The sequence below is a fragment of the Pelodiscus sinensis genome, chromosome 9 (assembly GCF_052426305.1).
Source record: "Pelodiscus sinensis isolate ZL-2025 chromosome 9, ASM5242630v1, whole genome shotgun sequence".
In the NCBI taxonomy this organism is placed as follows: Eukaryota; Metazoa; Chordata; order Testudines; family Trionychidae; genus Pelodiscus; species Pelodiscus sinensis.
Window position 1 is genome coordinate 26829393 of NC_143060.1, and position 23964 is coordinate 26853356.

General features: G+C 43.9%; 1 protein-coding gene across 4 annotated transcripts in view; it reads right to left on the minus strand.

Annotated features, from left to right (window-relative positions):
- Positions 1-23964, minus strand: part of PIGK (phosphatidylinositol glycan anchor biosynthesis class K) — a 162584-nt gene that overhangs the window by 126787 nt on the left and 11833 nt on the right. For all 4 annotated transcript variants that reach the window (XR_016350258.1, XM_089780468.1, XM_075936291.1 and 1 more), the window contains exons 4-8: positions 20793-20928; positions 18468-18579; positions 17820-17916; positions 17170-17287; positions 15529-15639 (exon numbers count right to left, since the gene is read on the minus strand). Coding sequence is in view for 3 of the 4 variants with exons in the window: in XM_089780468.1 (XP_089636594.1) it covers positions 15529-15639; positions 17170-17287; positions 17820-17916; positions 18468-18579; positions 20793-20928 (574 nt within the window). In the remaining variant the exon portion in view is untranslated. The remainder of the gene's footprint in view (positions 1-15528; positions 15640-17169; positions 17288-17819; positions 17917-18467; positions 18580-20792; positions 20929-23964) is intronic.

A 23964-nucleotide genomic window follows, 5' to 3' on the forward strand; every position in this document is an offset into this window, starting at 1 on the left:
CAAAGACTGGAGTGCCATTGACAAGGTTGTGTAAGACAACAATGGCTGATAGATAAATTCTTAAAGAACCAAGAACAAGATCAGCATCTTTCAGATTAGTATATTGTTGAAGATAGTAGATAAGGAGGTCTTGGTGGATTATAAATGTCTCTGGTGACACCAGGCCTGAAATTATTGCTATTTATTTTGGTAAGTGTATTGTGTCAAAGGGCAATGTTTAGCAGGACGTATTTTACTCTGTCACAGCAGATGTGTTTATCATATTGGAAACATGAAGGAGCCATGCCTTGAGCTGGAGAACCTTGGATTGGGGTGTAGTAAGCAGCCTTGGTGTTGGGAAAGGCGGTTGGGGAGTGTTGGCAGAGTATGGGAATCACATGTGGATAGGTTTTGGAAGTAGGGATACCATGGCTGCCTGGGCCATGATGGGGCAATTAGAATAACTGTTACTTGGTCCACTCATATCTTATGAATTACCGTGTAAATCAGGGGAATAGGTAGAAATGCATAGTGGTACAGTCCATGGAAGGAGGAAGGTGTCCCCCTGTGACTACCATTTTGATACTGCTCTGGAACACAAGTAGGGGGATCTGCAATTGGTTCTGGTTGCAAAGAGAGCTATGTTGGGGTATCCCCATTTGGAGAATACATGGTGAAGAACCCTGGGATTGAGCCCTCTCTCTGTTGTTCAGAGAAGTGGAGGCAGAAGGTATCAAACATGACATTCTGATTGCCTGGAAAGTAAGCTGCCATGGGGATTATATGATTCGTGATGCACCAGTTCCACAGTTTGATCGCCTCCATGCAGAGTGAGCATGAAGGCTCCCTCCACCCCTGGACAGTTGATATAAAAAAATGCACGCTATAATGCCCATGAGGATGTGAATAGTTTTGTTCTGGATCATTGGAAGGAAATGAAGGCATGCATTGTGTACTGACTGCAGTTTGAGAATACTGATATGAAGGTGAGTTTCTTGCAGAGATCATTTGCCCTGAACCGTATTATGATGTAAATGAGCACCACAACCTGTAAGGGAGGCATCAGTCATGATCACGCAAGATGGGCTTTGTTGTTGAAAGGAAAGGACGTTTAGTAGGTTGAGGTTGAGTCCATCAATGGAGATAAGTAAGGGCGAGAGGTGGGTTTTTAATTATTTGGTTAGACTGTGTCAGGTAGGCGTATACACTGTTGCCAGCCAGCTTTGAGGCATCGCACATGTAGCAAATTGTACCACGTAAGTGGTGAATGACATGGAACCTAAGATTGGAAGGCACATGTACATGGTTGTAAAAAGGCTGTGGAGCACTGAGTTGATAAGATCGGTGAGGGTGGTAAAGAGATGGTGAGGCATTATAGACCTAGTCAGGTGGAGTCTACTAGGGCTCCTATGAATTCTATTGGAATCCAGCATGGATTTTTAAAAGTTTATCAGTAGGCCAAGGCATAAGAAAAGGTCCCGTGTAATGGTGAGGATGATGGGAGACTACTGTTGGAGAGTACACTTGATTAAACAGTTGTCCAGGTGTGGAAAAATTATCATGCCACATCTTCTGAGGTAGGCACTGACAACTGCAAACATCTTGGAAAGACACAAGGTACAGTGGAGAGGCCGAAGGGCAGCACTTAATATTGATAATGTTGGGGGGGGGGGGGTCAACCATGAATCTGAGGAATCATCTACAAGAGGGATTAATTGTTATGTGAAAATAGGCATCTTAAAGGTTGAGTGCTGAAAACCAGTCTCCCTAATCCAGTGCTGGTATTATAGTTCCCAGTATAACCTTCTTGAACCTGTGGTTCCAGATAAATTTGATCAACCTTCTGAGAGGACAAGACTCCATCCTTTTGTTTTCTTCTGTGTGAGGAAGTACTTAGAATAGAACCCTTTGCAGTGATATAATTGAGAAACTGGTTCTATTGCATCTAGGTAGAGGAGGTTTGAAACCTCCAATTGTAATTGGTGCTTGTGGGAAGGGTCCATGAAGAGGTACAGAGAAGGGAAAAGGGTAAGAATCATGGCGAGGAAGGGGATGACTTATCCTGATCTGATTATACCTAGAACCCACAGGTCCAATGAAATATGAGCCCATTGGTGGTATAAAGGGTATAGATAATGGTCAAAAAGGCAGTTAGGTGGAGGTGTTTCTGGGGGGATGTCGTTCAGACCCTGGACTACACTTTCAAAACTGGGGTTTTGCAGAGGGTGGTTGGGTTGCGGTAGATTGTGAGAGCAGAGTTCATCGCCTACCAAGGTGTTGTTTGGATCTGTGTTCAAATGGTTGCTGGTGGTGATGTTCAAAGGGCATACCCCAAGGCCTCTGGTATGGGGTATAATGCCTCCTTTTATTGGAAGGGTTTATATGCACAAAGTATGGAGGGTGGTGCAGGAATCTTTCATCGAATGGAGCACCTCATCAGTTTTTGTGGTGAACAGATGCACCCTATCAAAGGGGAGATCCTCCACTCTGGTCTGTAGTTCTTCCAGAATTCCCGAAGCCTGGGGCCAAGAAGTGCCCCTCCTGGATGATGGCTTGTAATTGAAGGCATTTTTGCTCTGGCAGGACATTGTAGGCTGCATCTAGACTGGCAAGTTTTTCTGCAAAAGCACCTGCTTTTGAGGAAAAACTTGCCAGCTGTCTACACTGGCTGCTTGAATTGCCGCAAGAACACTGACGATCTCATGTAAGATTGTCAGTGTTCTTGCAGAAATGCTATGCTGCTCCCATTCGGGCAAAAGCCCTCTTGCACAAACACTTTTGCGCAAGAGGGCCAGTGTAGACAACGCGGTATTGTTTTGCGCAAAAAAGCCCCGATCGCAAAAATGGCGATAGGGGCTCTCTTGCGCAAAACCACGTTTAGATTGGCACGGACGCTTTTCCGCAAAAAGTGATTTTGCAGAAAAGTGTGCATGCCAATCTAGATGCTCTTTTCCACAAATGCTTTTAACGGAAAAACTTTTCCGGAAAATCATGCCAGTCTAGACGTAGCCGAGGGGTTCCTGTAACTTAGAATAACTGGAATGGACATAATTGGCAAGTAATGCAGTGCAGTTAGATATATATAGTACTGCAGTGTGGCCGATGAATACCCCTTCCACCCAGAAAGGTCAAGGCATTTGTGGTCTTTATCTGAGGGTGTGGCTCTGTATTTAGGTTGTTTTTTAACAATGGTGGACTGCATCACTCACCAGCAAGTTTGGTTGGGGGTGGGAAAAAGAAAGTTCATGCCGTTGGCAGATACCAAGTATGTTCTCTCTGCCCTTCTGTTGGTGGGCATATTAGTGGCTAGAGTTTGCCATGTGATTTTGGATGATTCCATTTTGACCTAATAAATAGGAAAGGCAATTTTAATTGACAAGGAAGATTGCAGTATTTGAAGCAACTTATGTTGTTTCTCTTGTACTTCTTGTAAAGTAATACCTTGAGTGTTAGCAACCTTTTTAAAAAGCTCTTGAAATTGTTTAAGGTCATCTACTGGAAGTGAAGAGGATAGGATGACAGCCTCTTCAGGTGAAGAGGAAGAGCTGATGACTCGAGAGGGGCCTTCAGTGTCAGACTGAGGTACGTCGTCGTCCTTCTCCATTAGCTCTTCTGCAGTCTTTGAAACAATATCAGTCATACAGCTTTGGTGGTGATCAGACTGCAGGATGAGCAGATATGGAAGGTGCTGTATACTGTTGCTAGTGCTGAGCTCAGGAATCCCATGGGAGCCACTGTGGTGGATAGAGAGGAGGTGGATAGGACTACAAATGGCTGAATCACAGATGTTGCGGTATCTGTTAAATGGGTTTTGACTTTGTGACTGCCAGGAGGGAGCAGCAAATACTGGGAAGGAGTGCTCCGATGAGAACTTGCTCTCTTGTCCAGTGCCTAATTTGCTGCAAGGTGAGGATGGTGTGGATGAGAGGTATTCAGCACGGTACCAACGTGAGCTTTTGGGGCCATGAATCAACTTGGGTGTTGGAGGTAATAGAAGGTTTTGTCTGTGCCAATCAGAGCCGAGAGTCAGCCTTTTCCAACCTATCCGCCAAGTCCAGTGTGGACTGGTGCTTAGATATATCAGTGCTGAGGTGTGCTCCAATGTAGGAGTATGCACTGGTGCAGCATTATCAGGCGTTTTGCTTTCAGTATTGGACAGACTGTTGTTGTGGCTGGTGCTGAGGAGGCTGATTTGTGTTTCAGCTCTGACTCCACACAGGTTGGCAGTGTTGTCTTTCGGATGTCAGTGGTGCTGGAGGTGATCAGTGCCAGTAAACAGCCAGTTCTCGCTGAGGTTGGCACCATTGGCAGTGACTGTGCCAGGGAAGCCCTGGACCTGCAGGAGTCCTGGGTTGGGAATGAGAAGGCTTTCTTCTTTGGAGCTGAAGGTTCTATCAGTGCAGGCTTTTGGGGGTCTAAGGCAGATTTTGTCCCCAGGGGAGAGACTTCTACAAAATATTTTTAAGTCTCATCTCCCTGTCCCATCTGGCTCTGGCTATCATGTTGAAGCAATGTTGCATTTCTGTGAGATATGGCCCTCGCCAAAACATCTCATAAAGGATGAATGCCCGTCAGACACAAGCATAGGCACTTGCAGGAATAACATTTTTTAAAGCTGGGAGAGCCCAGCACAATGGAAAGAACTAAGCTAAAACTGAGGGGGAAAAAAAGGAAAGTTTGTTGGGGATTTTTTTAAAGTTGAGGTAGAAAAGGGGTAGAAATGTCCTAGGAAAGGAATAAATGAAGGATAAGTAAAATAATGTTTTTTAAAGGAAAAAAGTTGCACTACTGCAGAGCTCAGTCTTCTGCCAAGGATGGTAGAGAAGGAAAGCGAAGTTACTTACCCTGTGCAGTAACTGTCATGCCAGTGAGGAGATTTTGGGGGGTCATCCACCACGTGAGCAATCTGAGGACGAATTGTGGACGAGTTACTGACCTGTGTAAATAGGGCTTCGTGTGGTTGTATAATTGTGCCAGCCAGCGTTGAAGGCTGCGGAAATGTAGCCTGGCATAGCGTACAACATAAGTGGTGGTGGCCATGTGGCCCATAAGCCGTAGGCATATGATAATCCAAACAGCTGGACTTTCCTGGACGATTCCTATAAGGTCTTGAAAGCCATGGAACCTTTGGAGGGGTAAGAATGCTCTCGTTGAAATTGCGTTCAGTCGGGCACCGATGAACTCCAAGTCCCGAGCTGGAAGAAAAGTAGACTTTTGGTCATTGATGAGAAGCCCCAGTGTGTGGAAGGTGCATCTGACCACATCAACCATTCTGATCACCTCGGTACGAGTCAGGCCTTGACCAGGCAATTGTCCAAGTATGGGAATATGATTACTCCTTGGTGGTGTAAATGCGCTGCGATCACCGCCAGGATTTTTGAGAATACCCTGGGGGCGGATGAAAGTCCGAACGGCTGGGCTTTGTACTGATAGTGATGTTCGCCAACTGTAAATCTCAAGAATCTTCTGTGGGCTGGGTGGATTGCCACATAAAAATATTCATCCAGGAGGTCGAGGGCAGCAAACCAATCATTGTGTTCTAAAGCCGGGATTATAGCAGCAAGTGCTAACATTTTGAATCGTTTTCAAATAAATTTGTTCAGCCATCGCAGGTCTAATATTAGTCGCCATCCTCCTGACTTTTTCTGCATAAGGAAATAGTGGGAGTAGAAACCTCTGTCCTTGAAATCATCGGGGTCTGATTCGATTACTCCCAGTGATCGCAGATGTGCCACTTCAGCCTGTAACATGGCCTCATGAGATGGGCCCCTGAAGAGGGACGGGGAAGAGGGGGTAGTGGGAGGGATGGTCAGGAATGGGATGGAATAGCCTGAGCAAAGAATTTCTAACACCCATCTGTCTGTCGTTATGGAGGCCCAATGGTGGTAAAATCGGCTGAGACAGTGATGGAAGGTGAGGATGTGGAGATTGCTGCTGTCGGAAACAGTTGTTTGCGTACCCTCAACCAGAACATCAAACCTGCTGCTTGTTGTTCAAAGGGTTTTGTGCTCGGTTGCTGAAGTTTTGGCGCCTTTGTGGTCTCTGGCGTGGGTGTTGCTGATCAAAGTTTTACTGCTGGTGCTGCTGTTGCCATTGTTGTTGTGTGTAAGGATAGTCATATCGGCACTGGAAGGAAATGTACCAGTGCCTTCTGTACGGGGGCTCATACATGCCCAATGTGCAAAGGGTCGTGCATGAATCCTTTGATGAATGTAGCACGGTGTCCATCTTTTCGGAAAATAATCTGTCTCTATCAAAAGGTAAGTCCTCAACTTTACTTTGGAGGTCTTTTGGGACCACAGCTGCCTGCAGGTAGGATGCTCGATACATAACTACGGCAGTGGCCATGGAGCGGGCTGCTAGGTCTGCCACATCGATAGCCATTTGCAGGGCCATTCTTGCGGAGGTATAGCCCTTCTGCACCACGGATTTTAGTATTGGCCTTTTTGATTCCGGCAAATGATCCATCAATGGCGTGAGTCACAAGAAAGTATTGAATATGTGGTTGGAGAGATGCGCCGAATAGTTAGCGATTCTCAGCATACACGTGGCAGATGTATATAATTTTCTCCCCAGTATGTCTAGTCTCTTAAGAGTCTCGATCGGTAGAAATATGTCTGTATTGGGGTGTCTTTAGTCTCTGGTGGGCTGCATCGACTACTAAGGAGTTAGGCTGGAGGTGGGTGAAAAGAAAAGTATTTCTTTTCAGCCTTCTTACTAGTTGGAGGCGCGGACGCTCGGGTTTGCCAAATCTCTTCAGCGACCTCCAGAATAGCGTCATCCAAGGGTATAGCCAGCCGTCCCTTATGCTGGGGGTGAAGATTTTTGAACACCTTATGTTGTTTATCTTTAAATTCATCCATTTTCATCTCTTGACTAACCACCACCCTTTTAAACAGCTCCTGGAATTGACGGAGGTCATTGGGTGGGGAAATGTCTCCAGGAATCACGGCGTCGTCAGGTGATGAAGAATGATCAGTTGGAGATAACCCCAGCGGTTGATCTTCAGTAAGTGGGTGAGTGTCGTCTGGGTCAGACGGTGACTGGGGTGGTGATGTTGACTGTCCTGTTGGTGTAGGTGGGGCCAGGGTAGGTGAGTGCCTGGAAGAGCAGTAGTCGTAAGACGATCTGCCATGTGACCTGGATCCATAGTAATGGGAATATCTGCTGCAGGAATCATGGTATTGGTCATCTTACTAATATAGGTTGTCCAGTGGTGAGCATCTATGAGTATATTGCCAGTGGTGGCTGGAAGGAGAGCGTGGCGATCAGGAACAGGTATACGAGCGCCTAGAAGAACCTGGAGAGATGGAAGAGTACCTGTAATGATGGTGGAGGTCGTCCCTGTAAGATGTTAAAAAGGGCGACGGCAGCCTTTCATGTGGAGAGTATGACTGGTGCCAGTGCTCCCGAAATGGTCTGGGAGATCTTGGTGATGGTGGGGACGGAGACGGTGAAAAGGCCAGAGATGGCGAGCGGCCTTTGGTGGTGCGGGGTGGTCGATGCCAACTCAACGGCGCCATCCTTATAGCTGGTCGGTGCCGGTGGCGCCGCACGGAGGTCCGTCTTGGGAACCTTCACCTGTGCCGGTGGTGTAGGTGCCGGCAATGGCCGCGTCGGTGCCGATGACACTCTCAGTGCCAATATGTCTGTCAGTGTCATAGGTTTAGATGGAGGCGGTGCCGAGGAGACTCTCGGTGCTGCTGATGGTGCCGCCTGCGTCATTTTCTTTGGCTTGGATGTGGTAGGTGTTTTTTACCACGGTTTTTCGATGCCTGAGATACCCAGTTTATCCCCTGTACTGATCCTGGGGTGTGGGATGTTAGGCAACGATCTGGTTGGGGACACCCGTGATCTCTTTTGGAGGGGCAGTAGCAAGTGAAGAAGCCTTTTGCTTCTCGGGCTGGTGTTCCGCGGCTGCCTCCAAGTGCAGCGGTTGGAGGACTTTATCGAACAACAGCATGCGCATTCTCATCTCCCTGTCCCTTCTGGCCCTTGCTGTGAGTTTAGAGCAGTGCAGGCATTTTGCGGGGACATGGGTTTCTCCGAGGCAGCGGATGCAAGAGGAATGTCCATCAGACGCTGGCACTGGCTCGCAACATGAGTTGCACCTTTTAAATCCCAGCGAGGACAGCATGTTAGAGGCCTGAGGTAACGGCTGACAGAATTTATTTTTTTATAGAGTAGAATGAAGAGAACGCACTAACCAACCATACTAAAAACTACATACAATGAAGAAGGGGCTGTGATAGAGAAAACAGGTATGCAAGGGAAGGAAACGAACTGTGAGGTAAGGCAAAAAAGGTTTTTTTTTTGTTTTTTGGGTTTTTTCTTTAAACTAGGAGACAAGGATTGTGTTAAAAAACAAGAGAGACCAGGGAATTATAAAAATTATGTATATATGAGTATTTGGGGATCTCACACAAAGAAAAGAAGTGGAGAGACGCAGTTTGCTCTGTCTGCAGCCTGAGGCGGTAGAGAGGAACTGGCGGGAGCTGGACCACGCACGCACTCAGAGTGGCGCGAACACTGCGAGGCACCACCATGCATGCGCAGTCCGGCCGGGTACTGCTACAGCAAGAAAAGTCTCCGTTTCTGCGGTGCTGGGGCAAGCCCAGCACCTTCAGTAGAGCACGCATGGGGACTCCTCGAAGAAAAACTGAGGCTTCCCCACACAGCCAACTGACACAACAACACAAGATCACTGCTGCGCATGTGCGGTGCAGCAAGGCACTGCTAATGGAAAAACCTCTGCTCGCCAGCAGGACACACCAACATATAGAGTGGAGCACACACAGGGACTCCACTTGAAGGAGAACAATGCAGTACTGCAGAAAGTCTTCATCTATAGCACTCAGTGTTGACTTATTTGGCTATGTCCTAGTCTGCTGGCCAGGTCACCTTTCAGCTCAGTCAAGATGACAAAACTCCACCTGAAACATCCAGATACATGATTCTTCCGCTCCTTTTGGATTTCTCTCTTCACCCTTACTTTCAACCTGAGAAGTTCTATGCTTCTTAAGTTGAGTTTAAGTTCCATGCTCACCTCCCAGGGCTTTCCCCCTGGATGCACTTCTACCCAGCAGATTTTATTTTGGATGACAAGATATAGAAATAGATGCAGATTTTCCCTCTAACCTAGAGAACATGATTTTAGTTTATAAATTTTCTCATGATTTTAGTTTATAAATAGGTCAGAAATTAAGGTTATAAAGTAAAACCAGAATAATGGCCACTCCCTTCTGTGAATTTGCAATGGGCTTAATCTTTAGCCACAATAAATGTGATCTATTGCAGCTCTAGACTTGTATGGATTGAACACTACCTGGGAAGATGGTCCTCAGTCATCTGGTACCTTGTGGTATGTCAGTCACTCCATAAAGTGCACCTGCTGAACATTCTGGTGCCTGGAGCTCAAGTGGGTTCGAGGGGGAGGTGTTTGAAGAAAAATGGTTGCTATAGGGTATTGGAACACCCTGAAGTTGCTATACTGCTTCCTAAAAATCTTACACATTAGGAATAACAGGATACAATTTCTTTCAAAGGCAGCACATGGAACCCAGAGCCACCAACACTCTACTACAGGGTTGGGCAAGACAGCCTCCACGGGCTGGATCCAGCCCACCAAGCAGGTTGACCTGGCCCACGCTGCCTTGTCGCTCCCCCACCCCAAGGCCAACTGAGATCTGCGGGCAGAGAGAGAGAGCACAAAGCCTCCTCCTGCCCTGCAAGGCAATTGGAGTGAATTGCCAACTGTTCAGAACAGCTGGTGGTTCACTCTGAGTACCGTGTACCCCTTGCAGGGTGGGAGTAGGATATGAGAGACTTTGTGCACTGCCCCACCCCCAGGCCATGACTGGCCTAGGGGCGGAGAGCGTGTGCAAAGTCTCCTACCACTGCTAGTGGCACGCCGTGCCTAAAGGGAACCATCAGCTCTTCAGAACAGCTGTCAGTTCTCTCTAGGCATCAAAGAACAAGGGGGAAAGACTTCACGCACTCCTGCCTCCCCCAGGCCAATCAGGTTCTGTGGGCAGGGGAAGCATGGAAGTCTCCTGATCTCACCCCTTCTGCCTGAGGTTCTGCCCCTTCTGGGGCAGCCTGGAGCCACTTCAAAAATTTGTGAAGTAGCCCCCCTTTCTATAATTATTGCCCACCACTGTTCTACTAGCTCAGATCAGACAAGCCAACACAACAGCAGTTATCCCGACAATCAAAGCTGAAGTCTTCCCATGGCAAGAATATCTCCATTCCAATGCACACACCCACACCCATAGCCAGTAGACTAGTGTATCTGTTTAGACAGTATTGTCAAATGATCCTGCCTAACAAAGTTGAGATTATCCACAAAAACACAGAACTTCATTTTTTCTGGTACAAGCAAAGAATAAATTAAAATAAAGCATTCAGAGACTAACAATTAAATTCAATATAGGCATGTAAACTTATTTTTCCTCTTTCCTATTTTATATTCAGCCTTTGTAGAGAAAGATTTTATCATCAGTTTAAGGTTTTAACAAGACCTTTAGTATCACTACAGCAACACTCATTACTACAATAAAAATTATTAAAGAGCAACTATCTGCACAGGCTGTAGAAGTGAGTTATTTATGATGGATCGTACAAATATCAGATTCCTTGGATTTATTAATACAAGCCAAATATACCTGTTTGATAGTTTTGATCTTTTATGTACAGTATATGGTTTTAAACAAGCAATTTTGGCTATTTACAGAACAAAAACTATTAAGATTTAAAAGCCTTCTAAGAGGAATCATGATAAAAAAATCTTTTGAAATCTAAATATTCAATTTCAAAAGTAAAACTATTATACTGTTAGACAATGACAGAGCAGAACATTCAATACTTTAAAATGAAGAGTTTTTAGTTCTCTGTTCTATGTACATTGTTTATATAGCTAATTAAAAATAATCTTGTTGGAGGAGACAGGAACCTCTATTTGACCAACCACTACTATGTTCACCTATTGGAGATAAGCAATGCATATTTGCCTTATCAGAAAAACAGGTACTGTATAAACCTCTCCAATGATTACCTTTATAAAGATAATTTATAATTAGTTTATTCTATTTAAACTACTTGCACCATAAAGCACAAAATTACAATCATTGCCTCTTGCACTTTGAGGCAGGAGCACATCCATCTTGTCAAGGCCAGGTTTTCATTTTGATGGCCATTTTGAGGTTACGGGAGCCAGAGAATTTGAAGGTGGGAAAAAAGGATTACTTGTATAGTAACCATTGTTCTCTGAGATGTATTGTGCACATATGCATTCTGCTGCAAGTACCTATGCAGAATGCTCTAGAGTCAGACTTTTGTCATCAGTACCTTTTAGGCAGCACACTAGCCACAACATCATGAACTAAGTTTGATGAAATCACCTCTTAATTTAACTAATAACCTTAACTATTAAAAATCTGCGCTTTATTTCTAGGGATGTGAAAGATGAAGGAGCAACTGAGAGGGGCTGCTCTGGCAGGGGCTGAGAGCCAAGAGCCAGCGGCAGCCCCAGCCTCCATGCAGGGGCTGAGAGCTCCCCTGCCCACAGTAGAACCCGCACCCCATTGTGATGATTGGGGGCTGGGAGCCAGCAGCTAGCTCCAGGATGGGGCTGGGATGGGGAGCCCTATGGGCTGAGGGCTGCTCCAGCTAGGCTGCAGCTGTCCTCACCTCAGATCCTGCTTTAGTTGATTAACAGGTTAACTGGTATTTTACATCCCTTCTTATTTCTAGTCTGAATGCATCTAACTTAAGCTTTTATCCACTGCATATTCTTATGCCTTTATTTTCTAGATTAAAGAACTCTTTCATCAGAAATCTTGCCATTTAGGTCAAGGGTGGGAAACCTATAGCTCACAGGCCAGATCTGACATGCTGCTTCATTTAATCCGGCCTGCAGTAAGTCTCTGTGCCAGGGGATGGAAATCCTGAGCTTCGATGTCGCCCTATGGGGCTGACGTCACAAGTGCTGGTTGGCTGGCATGTCCATGCGGCCCATAAATAGAGGGGTGATCAGGGAAGCTACCTGTGCTTCTCCCACTCCCAGCGCAGACTCCACAGCTCCCATTAGCCAGCCAACTGATTTTTTTCTATGGGTCAATGACCCCAATAGAAAAAAGTTCGCCACACCTGACTTAGGTACTGATGGACTATATTCAAGTCACCTCTCAACCTAACAAGATAGACATATTGGCCTTCCTAAGCCTTTCACTGCAAAGCAAGTTTTCCAGACCTCAGATCATCCTTGGAGCTCTTTTCAATTTTTCAACGTCTTTTTAGAAGTGTGACGTATTATTCTAGTAATGGTTTCATCTATGTTTCACCTATATTGCCATACTATTTCTACTGGATAGTCTCTTGATTACAGAGCCAAGAATCATATTAGTCCTCTCAATCACAGCATCATATTGGGAGCTCACATTCAGTTGATTAACTACCATGACCCCAAGGATCAAAATGCTTTGTTTCTAGATGTATGACCTTATATTTGGCTGTATTAAAAACACATGTTCAAATTCCAATCATTTAGATATTTATTCATCTAGTAACATGGAACTGTCATCATTTGTCACTCCAGCAATTTGATTATCACCTACAAACTTTGCTAGCTTTTTTTTTCTTCCAAAGAGTAAACAAAAATACTGAATTGCACTGGGCCAAGAATAGGTTCCTGGGAACGTCAATGCCACCACACAATTTGGATGATGATTCCCTAACTACAATTACCTTTGATCTAAAAAAACCTGTCTGTTGACCTGTTTTTAATCTATTTAATATGTGGTGCACTGAATTTGTAAAGTGTCAAGTTTTAAAATAAGGCCTGGATAAGCTGTGTGATTTGGTCTCTGAGCAAAAAGTACTCCCTTTAATTTTTCACAAGTACATGAACTCATTATTTTATCAGTGTTTATAATTATGGATTTTAGGGATCCTTCAGGATGAAGAACTGGTGGAATTTTACTTCTGTAACCGTAAGTCACATTCCCTGAAGCACATTCACTTTATGTGTCAAGATAACGTGTATTCCGATTACAACTCATGACATACATGTAAGTTTTCCCATTTTTTTTTGTTGACAGTGATGCAAGTCTCCTTATTCCTTAAATAATATCTCGGTATAGTATGCTGCCATAGGATTTGCTGTACTATTTTAATGTATTGCTGAATTTGACCTCTCAAAGGTCCATAGAATTATGATTAAAAATGAGAATACACAGGACCCTTGTATTATTTTATGGATGCTAACATTTCTACAAGTTATTAAAGCAAGAAAAAGGATAGAGGATTTACAGATTTGCTATCATCAACAAAGTCTGAATTAACATTTCTAACTAACTGAACCAATTCGTATCATTTTCCAGATGGCTATTTATACATTTTAAACTGTTTCTGCATTTCTGGCACTGTTTCTTTGTATAAGACAATTAATTTCCTTGACTACAGATTGAGAGTTCCAGCCAAATTCATTCACGTGTTTTTTTAGACTATGTACATCTTCAGTAGAAAACCTACTTAATCCCTGTGACATAAGTTTTGTTCTAAAATTCTCAGAGTCACATCATAAATTAGAAAATGATGTAATATAATGGATTTTCATCCTCTTGGTAATAAAATGTCAGCACATTAGTCACTGAATCAAGTCAATGAATCAATGCTATGCCAACACAAAATCTGTCAGTGTAGGCGGTTTTGTGTGATATCTGCTACACCTCATCTAGCAGCAAGGTTGACACCAGCCTCCACAGACATTGACATAAAATGTTTGAACATATGCCACTTTTACTGAAATGGAGATTTAATGTGTGTGGTCAATGGTGGCTCTTAAGTCTCTGACACAGCATAACAGATTTTCCTTCAATAAGCCACAAAAGCACAATGCGAAAAAAGGAACATTTGACTTGTTCAAGGCCAACAGGCTAAGAAAACTATTCAAACGTAGTTGCCTTTTCAATTTATAGTATCAAAGATAGACCAAATGTAACTGTTCAAAGTCATTTTCATTAAACTTCACCAAGAGATTTTTTTGTTGAATCATATCTGGCAATTATAGTACAGGTTGTACCTCCCTTAACCAGGATTCCTTGGTCTAACAACATCCGTGGTCCAGGATGACTCAGACGGGAGCCCAGAGTGTGTGTGTGGGGGGGGGGGGGCGGGAAGCGGAGAATGGACAGCACAGCAAGGATTTCTCGCCCCAGTGGAGCTTCCTAGTCCCAGTGGATGGGGGAGCTCTAGCCTGGCCACGGCCGTGGACCGCCAGCAAGGGAGCTCGAACCCCAATGGCAGCCAGGGAGCTCTGGCCCCAGGTCCGGCCAGTCAGCTCCAGACGCACACTGGTTCCAGAGGCCGGAGAACTCCAGCTCCAACCTCAATTACGGAGCCAGGTGGCTGTGCAGCTCTGGCCATGGTGCTTCGGCCCTGGCAATAGTGGGGCCGGGGAGAGTCCCAGGTGACTGAGGCAGCAGTGGGGGCAAGCTGGAGCTCTAGCCCGGTGGCAGCACAGCCACGAGAGGAGGGACGTTTCTTGGTCCAGCAAATCCCTTCTTTCGGGACCATTCAGATCCCAAGGATGAAGAACCAGCAAGGTCCAACCTGTATTTGCCTGAGAACAAATAAAGGTTGACCCCTACACCTATAAAGAGATGCTCTGAAGTTAACAGGGCTCTGCTCACATGTTTGAAAGTGCAAGATCAGGATTCCAACATACAAATTGCCTTTTCAAAGCAAATACCTATGACTGCCTTTCCATATGTGCTAAGTGACTGCAGTCCTCGATTCTAGTACAGTGCAAGTGGAACAGTTCTATGGGATGCAAACATAACTCACACAGGAGACTTTTTTTAGTAAAACAACTGGGCAGTAAAAATGTAAAATCCCATTTAATCATTTAACCGATTAAAGGAGAAGCAGGGCCCCCACCACCACTGGGCTGGAGCAGCCCCTCTACCACAGGAAGGGGCTGCACTGGCAGAACTGGAGCGGTACCTGCCTGCGGTGGGCCAGGGAGCTCTGCAGGCAGGGACTGCTCCGGCACCTCGGCCAGAGGCTGCTACAGCTGGTATGCCAGAGCAGTCCCTGCTTGGCAGGGCATCCTGGCCAGAGCAGCCCCTACTTGCAGGGCGCCCAGGCCTGCCACAAGCAGGGGTTGCTCTGGCCCAGCTGAAGCAGGCCCTGCCTGCAGCAGGTGGAGAGCTGCTCCAGGCCCCACCAGTTAACCTCAACTGATAAGCCTCACCAATTAAGGGTGAGGCTTACTGGTTAATTGGTTAAACAGGCACATCTCTACCAGGCAGTTTTCAGTAAAACAATTATTTCCTAATAAAGAAAAGGAACAATTTTACACTGGGGATTTACATCTCCAAAATGTCAATACATAATGATTTTAATAAGTAAGAACAAAGACATTTTTTTAAAAACCTTTTTGAGACAAAAGGAGAACAAAAGATGTTGTGAAGTTTCCATTGCCAAAATGGACTGGTTTTAAGAACACAGGAGTAGTTAGCAAACTGATGAATACGCTATGCTACTTACGAGGTCATTCATATTGGTTTGGCTGGCTGGGTGAATTTCCTCCAAGAACTCCAAAACATAAAACGTGTACCTATCCATAAGGTGGACTCCAATCCCAAGATCGGGCTGATGCTTAAAAACAAAATGTACATACTTAGCATGTTCTAAATCAAAAATATGATAGTAACAGAGTAAAATAGGACCATGCAAATGTCAAACCTATGTTACCTTTACTTTTAGTCAAAGTATTCAAAAAAAGATTACTAATCCTCAAAAACAAACTGTATAAATTAATCTGTACAGTGTATGTTGTCTTCACCTTTTTAGACTAAATTCTGACTAGCCCTGTCTTTGCCTGGTTGCAGCAAGTCTCTTCCTCTGCTATCCACCTGGGCAGAACTCAGGAAGGATCCTTCCACTATCACAAGACGCAGACTGGGGAAGATAGTCTTATGTGGCTCCAAGAGGTTATGACCAGCTACAGCAGATACATGAGTAGAGCCTGATTTTCAAAGAAGTTGCACACCTACTGGGGCAATGGTGCTCACTACCTTTAAAAATCAAACAGCTACAGAATAGGAGGTTTCACAAACAGCTGCTGTCATAAAAGCCTACAGTCAGAAAGATTAAGCTGAAGCCACTTGCAGGTTTAGGGAGAAGACGACTAGCGTCCCTCTTCAAATGTACTACCCATTGTATTATCATTCATATTTTCTATTCTCTATTGTTACACTGCAGAAAAAATATATTTATCATTAAGTTTCTAATTCATTATTTTATGTTCGAATTGTAAGATTTACTGAAAATTAAATTAGGGGTGTACATTAGCCTGGTGGGCAACTGACACCCCCACACTTTTGAACATCACAACAGAACACCACAAAAAACACATCCAATATTATACATTCACCCATTATACAATGCTTTAGAAGCTAAACACCCTTTATATGTTAAGAAGTTATGGGGGAGATTTTCAGAAGTGCTAAAGAAACTTAGAAGCATAAGGGCTGCTGAAAGTTAACAGGACCTGTGCTCCTAAATCCTTTGGTCACTTTTGGGGAAAGAAAAGTTACCGTACCTCCAACCCACAGGAACCCTAACCCAAGCTTTAAGCACCATATTCATAGGCAGTCTTCCCTGTAAGCTGAGTGCTTGGGTGGCCTCACAAGAGAGATTCAAGTTCTGCCCAGCTGATCAGTGCAGTGCCTATAGCACCAACATCCAGCACCATCCGTTTTGTACTGGTGGTGCACATCTTCACATTTCTCAGTGAAAGTTACAAAATTTATCTGCCCATGGCTGTAAAAAAAATAGAAGGAACCCTGCTCATAGGAATCCTAATGATAGGGCACCAAGTCCTGTCGCCTGGAATAGTAATCCTAGATACAAACACTCTGCCCACAGGAATCCTAACCCTAGATCCAAGCACCTTACCCATGGAATCTCTAACTCTAGTGCAGGGAGACCTACCTACAGGAACCCTAAACCTAGCTCCAAATATCCTATCTACAGAAACCCTGACTCAAGGGTGAAAAGCTCTATCCAGGGAAATCTGAACCCTCACTCCAAGTCCCCTATCCACAGGACCCTAACCCTACCTCCAAATACCATACCCATAAGAATCCTAACCTTAGCTCCAAGTACCCAGCTAAACTCACTTACCGAAAGAGAATCTTCTCCTACTTGGCTACTAGCCAATGCCATTATATTTGGAGAATAAAATCGTTCATACATGGATGCTCCTTGGCAGGTATCAATAATAAACAGCAATTCATTGTATCTAAAAGAAATAAAACAGCTTTCATATCTGGCATTCTATAGACCAGGGTTGGACAAGACGCGGCCCGGGGGCTGGATCCAGCCCACCTAACACTTTGATCTGGCCCATGGACTGCATCTGACCACTTTCTATTTACATCCTGCTGCATGCACCACCGAATTTCCAGGCGCTGCTCTAGACTGTATCTTCATTCACATGTTTCGGATACTTTATAATGAATAAGAAACACGTAAGATATTGAGCCAAGGTAACTCATTTCAGTGGCTGAAAATTATAATAGACTTCCTTCTCCTCTGGAAAAGAGCGCTTCTGACAGCCTAAAGAACAATAGTTATTTAATACCATTGCTGAGGTGACAATTTTTGTTGTATTTATAAACCATATTCAGAATAAAAATAATTAGTTTTATCACCTTTCACTAGAAGAGTGTGCAGTTCTGACTAGAATGAAATGGACGATTGGAAAGCTACAAACCAAATTTTATACCTCTTGATGACATATTGTATTTAATCACTAAGTAATACATTTTTACCTTCTTTTCTGCCACATTTGTTCAAAGGCATCAGCAAGTTCTACATTAGTGATTTCTTCAGAATCCTGAAATTTCAAGAAACCATTTCCACCATGACCTTGTAGAAAAATTCACAAGTTAAAAAAGTATGTATGTTAAAGATAAGAGTACAATACATACAAATATGCTTGCTAAAAGAAACAGTTAAATGCAATATCTCTCTCTCTTTGGTGTGGGATGACAAATCACAATACTAGGGTAATAAGGACAATAGATGTGCATCGTTTAATCTGGAATACATCTTATTCATTCAGAAATTGCTAGATATTGCTTTAAGAATGCTTCATGGATTATCTATACAAAACCCCTTCACATAATAATGACTTTTTTTTGGTAACTTCCAGAGTCATTACAAACTTGGCTCTCTATACCATATGCCCAGGGAAATGTGGAGTATAAGACCCATATTTTTAAGTGGAGTAGAAATCTTAGTTATCAGAATCCTTCATGAATTGGTTTTAATATTACTAATAATGGATGTCTTGCTCAAAGTAATGTGAATCCATAATAACCATGTATTTGTTCTACTAGTTCTTCAGTATTATTTCGCATCCTCATGAGATTTAATTTCTCTACTAAACAGCAAAACCAATAAATTCCTGTAATTACCAGTCATATATATTAGAATATTGCTTCTGTCATCAGAAAGTAGGCGTTTGGATCGAGGTGTGCTTGGTGGGATTCTTCCTGTTAATACACGCAAAAAATTCTCCACGGTAACCTACAAATATGAAAATGAAGTAATTTCTAAACAACATAAGGGATATCTATTGAGCATTAATAGACTGGGTTCCATAAAATAATGACAAACTATGGTTTTACTGTGCGACTTCTCACTGGTAAGAGTTCTTTTTATTGCCCCATTAAAATCAACCTGTTGTTTTACTATATTTGAAAACTATTTCACTGAATACACATGTACAGCCATCACAGAGTTTTACTGTGTCCTCATTGATTTGAACACCTGTCACAGTATACAGGCAGTCCCCGACTTACGCGGATCCGACTTACGTCGGATCCGCACTTACGAACGGGGCTTTCTCGCCCCGGAGGTCGAGGTAGCGGATTGCTACCTGCGAGCTCCGGGGCGAGAAAGCCCCGTTCGTAAGCTGCTCCCGGTGCCCCTGGTCTGCTGGAGACCGTCTCCAGCAGACCAGGGGCACCGGGCGGGTTCCCGCGCTTCTGAGGCTTTGCCAGAGCAAAGCCTCAGAAGCACGGGAACCGCTGCTGCTGCCGCTTGAGACCCGGTGCCTGTGGTCTGCTGGGGACCGTCCCCAGCAGACCACAGGCACCGGGACTCAAGCCGCAGCCGCGGGGGGGGGGGGGGGTCCCGCGCCTCTGAGACTTTGCCAGAGCAAAGCCTCAGAGGCGCGGCACCCCGCTGCCACTGCTGCTCTGCTCCCCGTGTCCCTGGTCTGCTGGGGGGGGGGGTGGGGAGCACGGATAGTGTGCCCCCCGCCCCCCCCAGCAGACCAGGCTTTTGTTTTGGACCCTGGAGCAGAGCAGCTGGGGCGCTGCCGATTGGTCCTGCAGCACACGCTCTGGGCACTACTGGAGCAACCCGGCAGCACCCCAGCTGCTCTGCCCCAGGTGTCCCCAAGTCAGCCGCTGCTGAAACTGACCAGCGCTGACTACAGGAAGCCCGAGGCAGAGTTGCTCTGCCCCAGGCTTCCTGGAATCAGCGCTCATCAGTTTCAGCAGCAGCTGACTTGGGGAAGCTTGGGGTTCTTAAGTTGAATCTGTATGTAAGTCAGAACTGGCGGTCAGTTTCAGCAGCGGCTGAATCTGGACGCCAGTTCCGATTTACATACAGATTCAACTTAAGAACAAACCTACAGTCCCTATCTTGTACATAACCCGGGGACTGCCTGTAGCGTGTATCTTTACTCCGTCAACACCACTTATGAATTCACAATATACTGCAATATTAGTGTGTGTTACCATGGAAAAATGTTAATAAAAACTCTACAGTTTAAATTCTCTGTACAGCTCAAGCAAGGAAAAGATTCCTGTGGCACAAACATCTAAAAGATCAGATGCAGTCCATCTGGACAGTGACCATAAACTGTTTGATTAAACATTAGAACTCCTTGTTCTGAATGCAGATTTATAGCACTCTGAAATGCTATAAAAAAATTCAGACTCCGGACATTAAAATCAGAGAGCATGACATCTTCTGTAAACCTACAAAGTTTCCAATAGGAAACATGGTATGAAATTTAATTGTTCCTGTAAACTATACATTTGCTTTATAAATCATTTTAGTGTGTGGTACTAATTAAAATTCTGTAACTGAAATCTCAGTTAAGTCAATCCAGTTAATACTTAGAAAAAAATTGCAGTAAGAAGTGTTTTCTGAAAACAAGACCATAGTAAAGTGATGCAGACATTTCAATTTACCAGATGTTATAAAGTGGTTAGAAATGAATTACTTACAAAAAGGACATGTTTTATTTGGGGAAAAAATAAATATTTTTAAAAAGATGTTGAACACGCAAAGTGCAAACACACACCTGCTTAATGTCAAAGCACATGGAAGTGCTAGCAATTTAACCAATCATACAATCTAAACTACTTAAACAAAATGGAAAATCAGTAACATTTTTATACTGTTAAAATAGATGGCAATCCTCACAATCTCCTAGCCACAACTCACAACAGCAGTAGCAATAACAGGCCTGGGAATGAACATTTTCTTTAAAATAACCAATGTACAATATTTTATTGTAACTGGTAGGAAAGAACTACAAAGTTGTAACAAGTTATGAAAATCAGTAGGAATCTTCTTTTTGTTATATATCAATTAAGAATAAAGGCCTGATCCAAAATCCTGTGAAGTGAATGGAAAGGCTATCACTGACTTCAATAGACTTTTGATCAGGCTTTAAAGCAACACTACAGAAAAATCTGGTTAGATAAACAAAGCATTGTTACCTCATAGCTTCTGTAATCCACTTCCACATCATCTCCATAAACATTTAGCTCCATGTTTTTATGGCTAAAGACTGTTGCTGGCTTGGGATTCCTTGGATTACATGCCATATCATCTGCCAGCATCAGGACAATGTGACTGGGGAAAACAAAACATAACAATTTCAGATATTCTATTTTAATACAAAAGGAAGGTTGCAAATCATGGAACAAACAAACATGACCCATTATTAGAGCCCTGCAAAATATGCACATATCCATTTTATATCTGCTATGTGTGCCAACTGCATTATCAGCTGAAGATACAAATGTTGTGTCTATATAGGGCTCTACTCATTTAAATAAGATTATACAGGCAGTCCCCGAGTTACGCGGATCCGACTTATGTCGGATCCGCACTTACGAACGGGGCTTTCTCGCCCGGGAGCTCGCAGGCAGCGGGACCGCCCAGAGCGCAGCGGTCCTGCCACTTCGACCTCCGGGGCGAGAAAAGCTGCTCCGGGTTCCCCTGGTCTGCTGGGGACCGTCTCCAGCAGACCAGGGACACCTGGAGCAAAGCCGGGGAGGCAGAGGGGTCCCGCGCCTCTGAGGCTTTGCTCTGGCAAAGTCTCAGAGGCGCGGGACTCCGCCGCCGCTGCGGCTTTGCTCCCGGTGTCCCTGGTCTGCTGGAGACGGTCCCCAGCAGACCAGAGGCACCGGGAGCAAAGCGGCAGCGGCGGCGGAGTCCCGCACCTCTGAGGCTTTGCCAGAGCAAAGCCTCAGAGGCACGGCACCCCACCGCCGCTGCCGCTTTGCTCCCGGTGCCTCTGGTCTGCTGGGGACCATCTCCAGAGAAAAACTCAAAGAATAAGTGAAGATATCTTAGTGGTGTTTTTTCCAACCCCAATTATAAAGCCTTCTCACGGGCATTGAGAAAGTGGGTTTTAAACTATTCTGGTATAGAGAGTGTGGGCCCTGCACAGATGTAGTTAAAAATCAGTTCACAAAACTACAAGTACACAAGGTCCCAGCATCAAAAGCATGGAATTCTGAGTTGAGGCTGTTATGAACCTATTAGCTCCACCATCTTGTGTAATGTTCTTGAAGACTGCAAGATGCTCTATCAACAATACAGACAAAAATGAATAATGTAATACTATTGGGAAAATGAATTTCAAATATACAAGCACACCAAGTTGCTACACACATTTAATGCATTGTGTGAGATTTTAAAATACATGTGAAACATGTACATCCACACAAAAACTATGCATTACAACAAATTAATGTTAGCAGAATTGCTTCCACTGTCATCCATTAGTATCCATGTTGGTGCTTCAGCATTCATAGTGGTAATTTTAGAGTGTTATTTTGGAATTTAATTGTTAAACAGAAATGTGTCTGCCTTGACCAAACAGATTATTGCCATCATAGCCACTGAATTGATTAGAACAATGATTAAAACTATGATTGCCTAAAGAGGGCTTCTATTCTGTCTTGTAACAATTTTCATACTACAGATAAGAGTGCTTTGCTTCATGTCAAGATGTAAGAGTATCTAAAGATCCAGGATATCAAACAGGATCTTCCTAATGTCTTCTGTTGCTGGATGACAAATCTAGCTATTATTGACAGATGGGTTTCAGAAGGAAATACTCATTTTTTTAAAACCCAGGAAGGATCCTAATAAATCTGATTTTAAGATATAGCATTGCTGTTGTTTGTCACACTCTATTTCAAAAACAATTATCAAAATCCTGCATTTTACAAGTTGAACCTCTAATCCAGCAACATCTGTGGTCTGGCATGATTTTAGTTAGCCAGATGGCCACTTATCATGAGTGAGAGCAAGTTTTCCTGTAATGCCATAAAGTTTGTTTACAGCCACCAGTCATAGCTCTCAGCGTTCTGTGCTGTGATTTAGCTCTAATTTACCCTTCACTGTCTTCTAACAGCCCAGTAAGCAGTGGAAGTGTAGGTAATGTTGCTATACAATATTGACCTTCTATGATTCAGCAAATTCTCTGGTTCGGCGGCGGTCAGGTCCCAAGGGTGCCGGACTAGAGAGGTTCAACCTGTAGTACATTTGGAATACAATTTCTGTGGCCTGTGTTATATAACACTGTAGGAGGCAGAAAACAGAAAGGCGGTTCCTAAGTGACAGACTCATTGCAGCCAGAGTGGCTAGGAACTCCGTCCAGAGGCAGGGAGGAAAATCAAACACTATTCAAATAAGAGGCTGCAATAACTGCAGAAAGTACAGCAGCCCATCTCCTGTGGCATGCTTCAACTTAAGAAGGTGGATGTTAAATCTCACCTTAGTTCCTCCAAACAAAGGCCAACTCCTCAGGCTATCCATTGGTAGAATGAATTTCACTCATGTTGAACATTTGTGAAAAAGGGAGGATACTAATAACACTTAGCTCTCTCATACGTTTTCATCCATAATTTAAAAGTAAATCACGTTATCCCCATTTTGGAAATTTCACTGCAGTTTGTTCCTCTCTACATCTCAGAGGAGCTTAAATCAATACTCCTTTGCAGTATTATCTGTATTACAGTAGTGTCTGGGTTCTTGAGCCATGGCCCCCACTGTAGCAGGCATGAGCAAACAAGAACTACAGAGAAACTGGCCTAGACAGCTGATATTTTAGATTACAACAGGACAACTAGGTGAAACAAACAGGAAGGCAAGAGGACAAGGCAACAAGCCCCTCACAAAGCTTTTGTAAAGTGAAACAATGAAAAGGAAAGAAATCTGCTGTTTTCCCCACAGGCCAGAGTTTTAATGGGAGCTGTGGGGGCACTGACATTGTTGAAAAGCACAATGCAGGACTGCAAATAAACTCACAATAAAGTCAGAAATTCACTGTAGGGTCACAGACGTTCCACAAGGAGACCCACATCTCCACTCCTACACAAAAGTATGGAATTCTGTAAATATTATCAAAAATTTAAAAAGAGGAGTAAGTTTTTAATATTCAATAAATAGTCTACTGGATCTTTTGAAGCCTAAAGGGAAAACAGAATCGTATACTATAACAAAACTAAAACAAAAGTAGTAAAGAAATAAACGGGGAAACTCCATGCCTCCAATGTCACAAAGTTCAGTCGGCAGCTTAAACACCCCTCAATACCCACTGTACCAAAAAGGAGAATACTTTATCCACCATTCTGTTAGGAAACAAATATATAA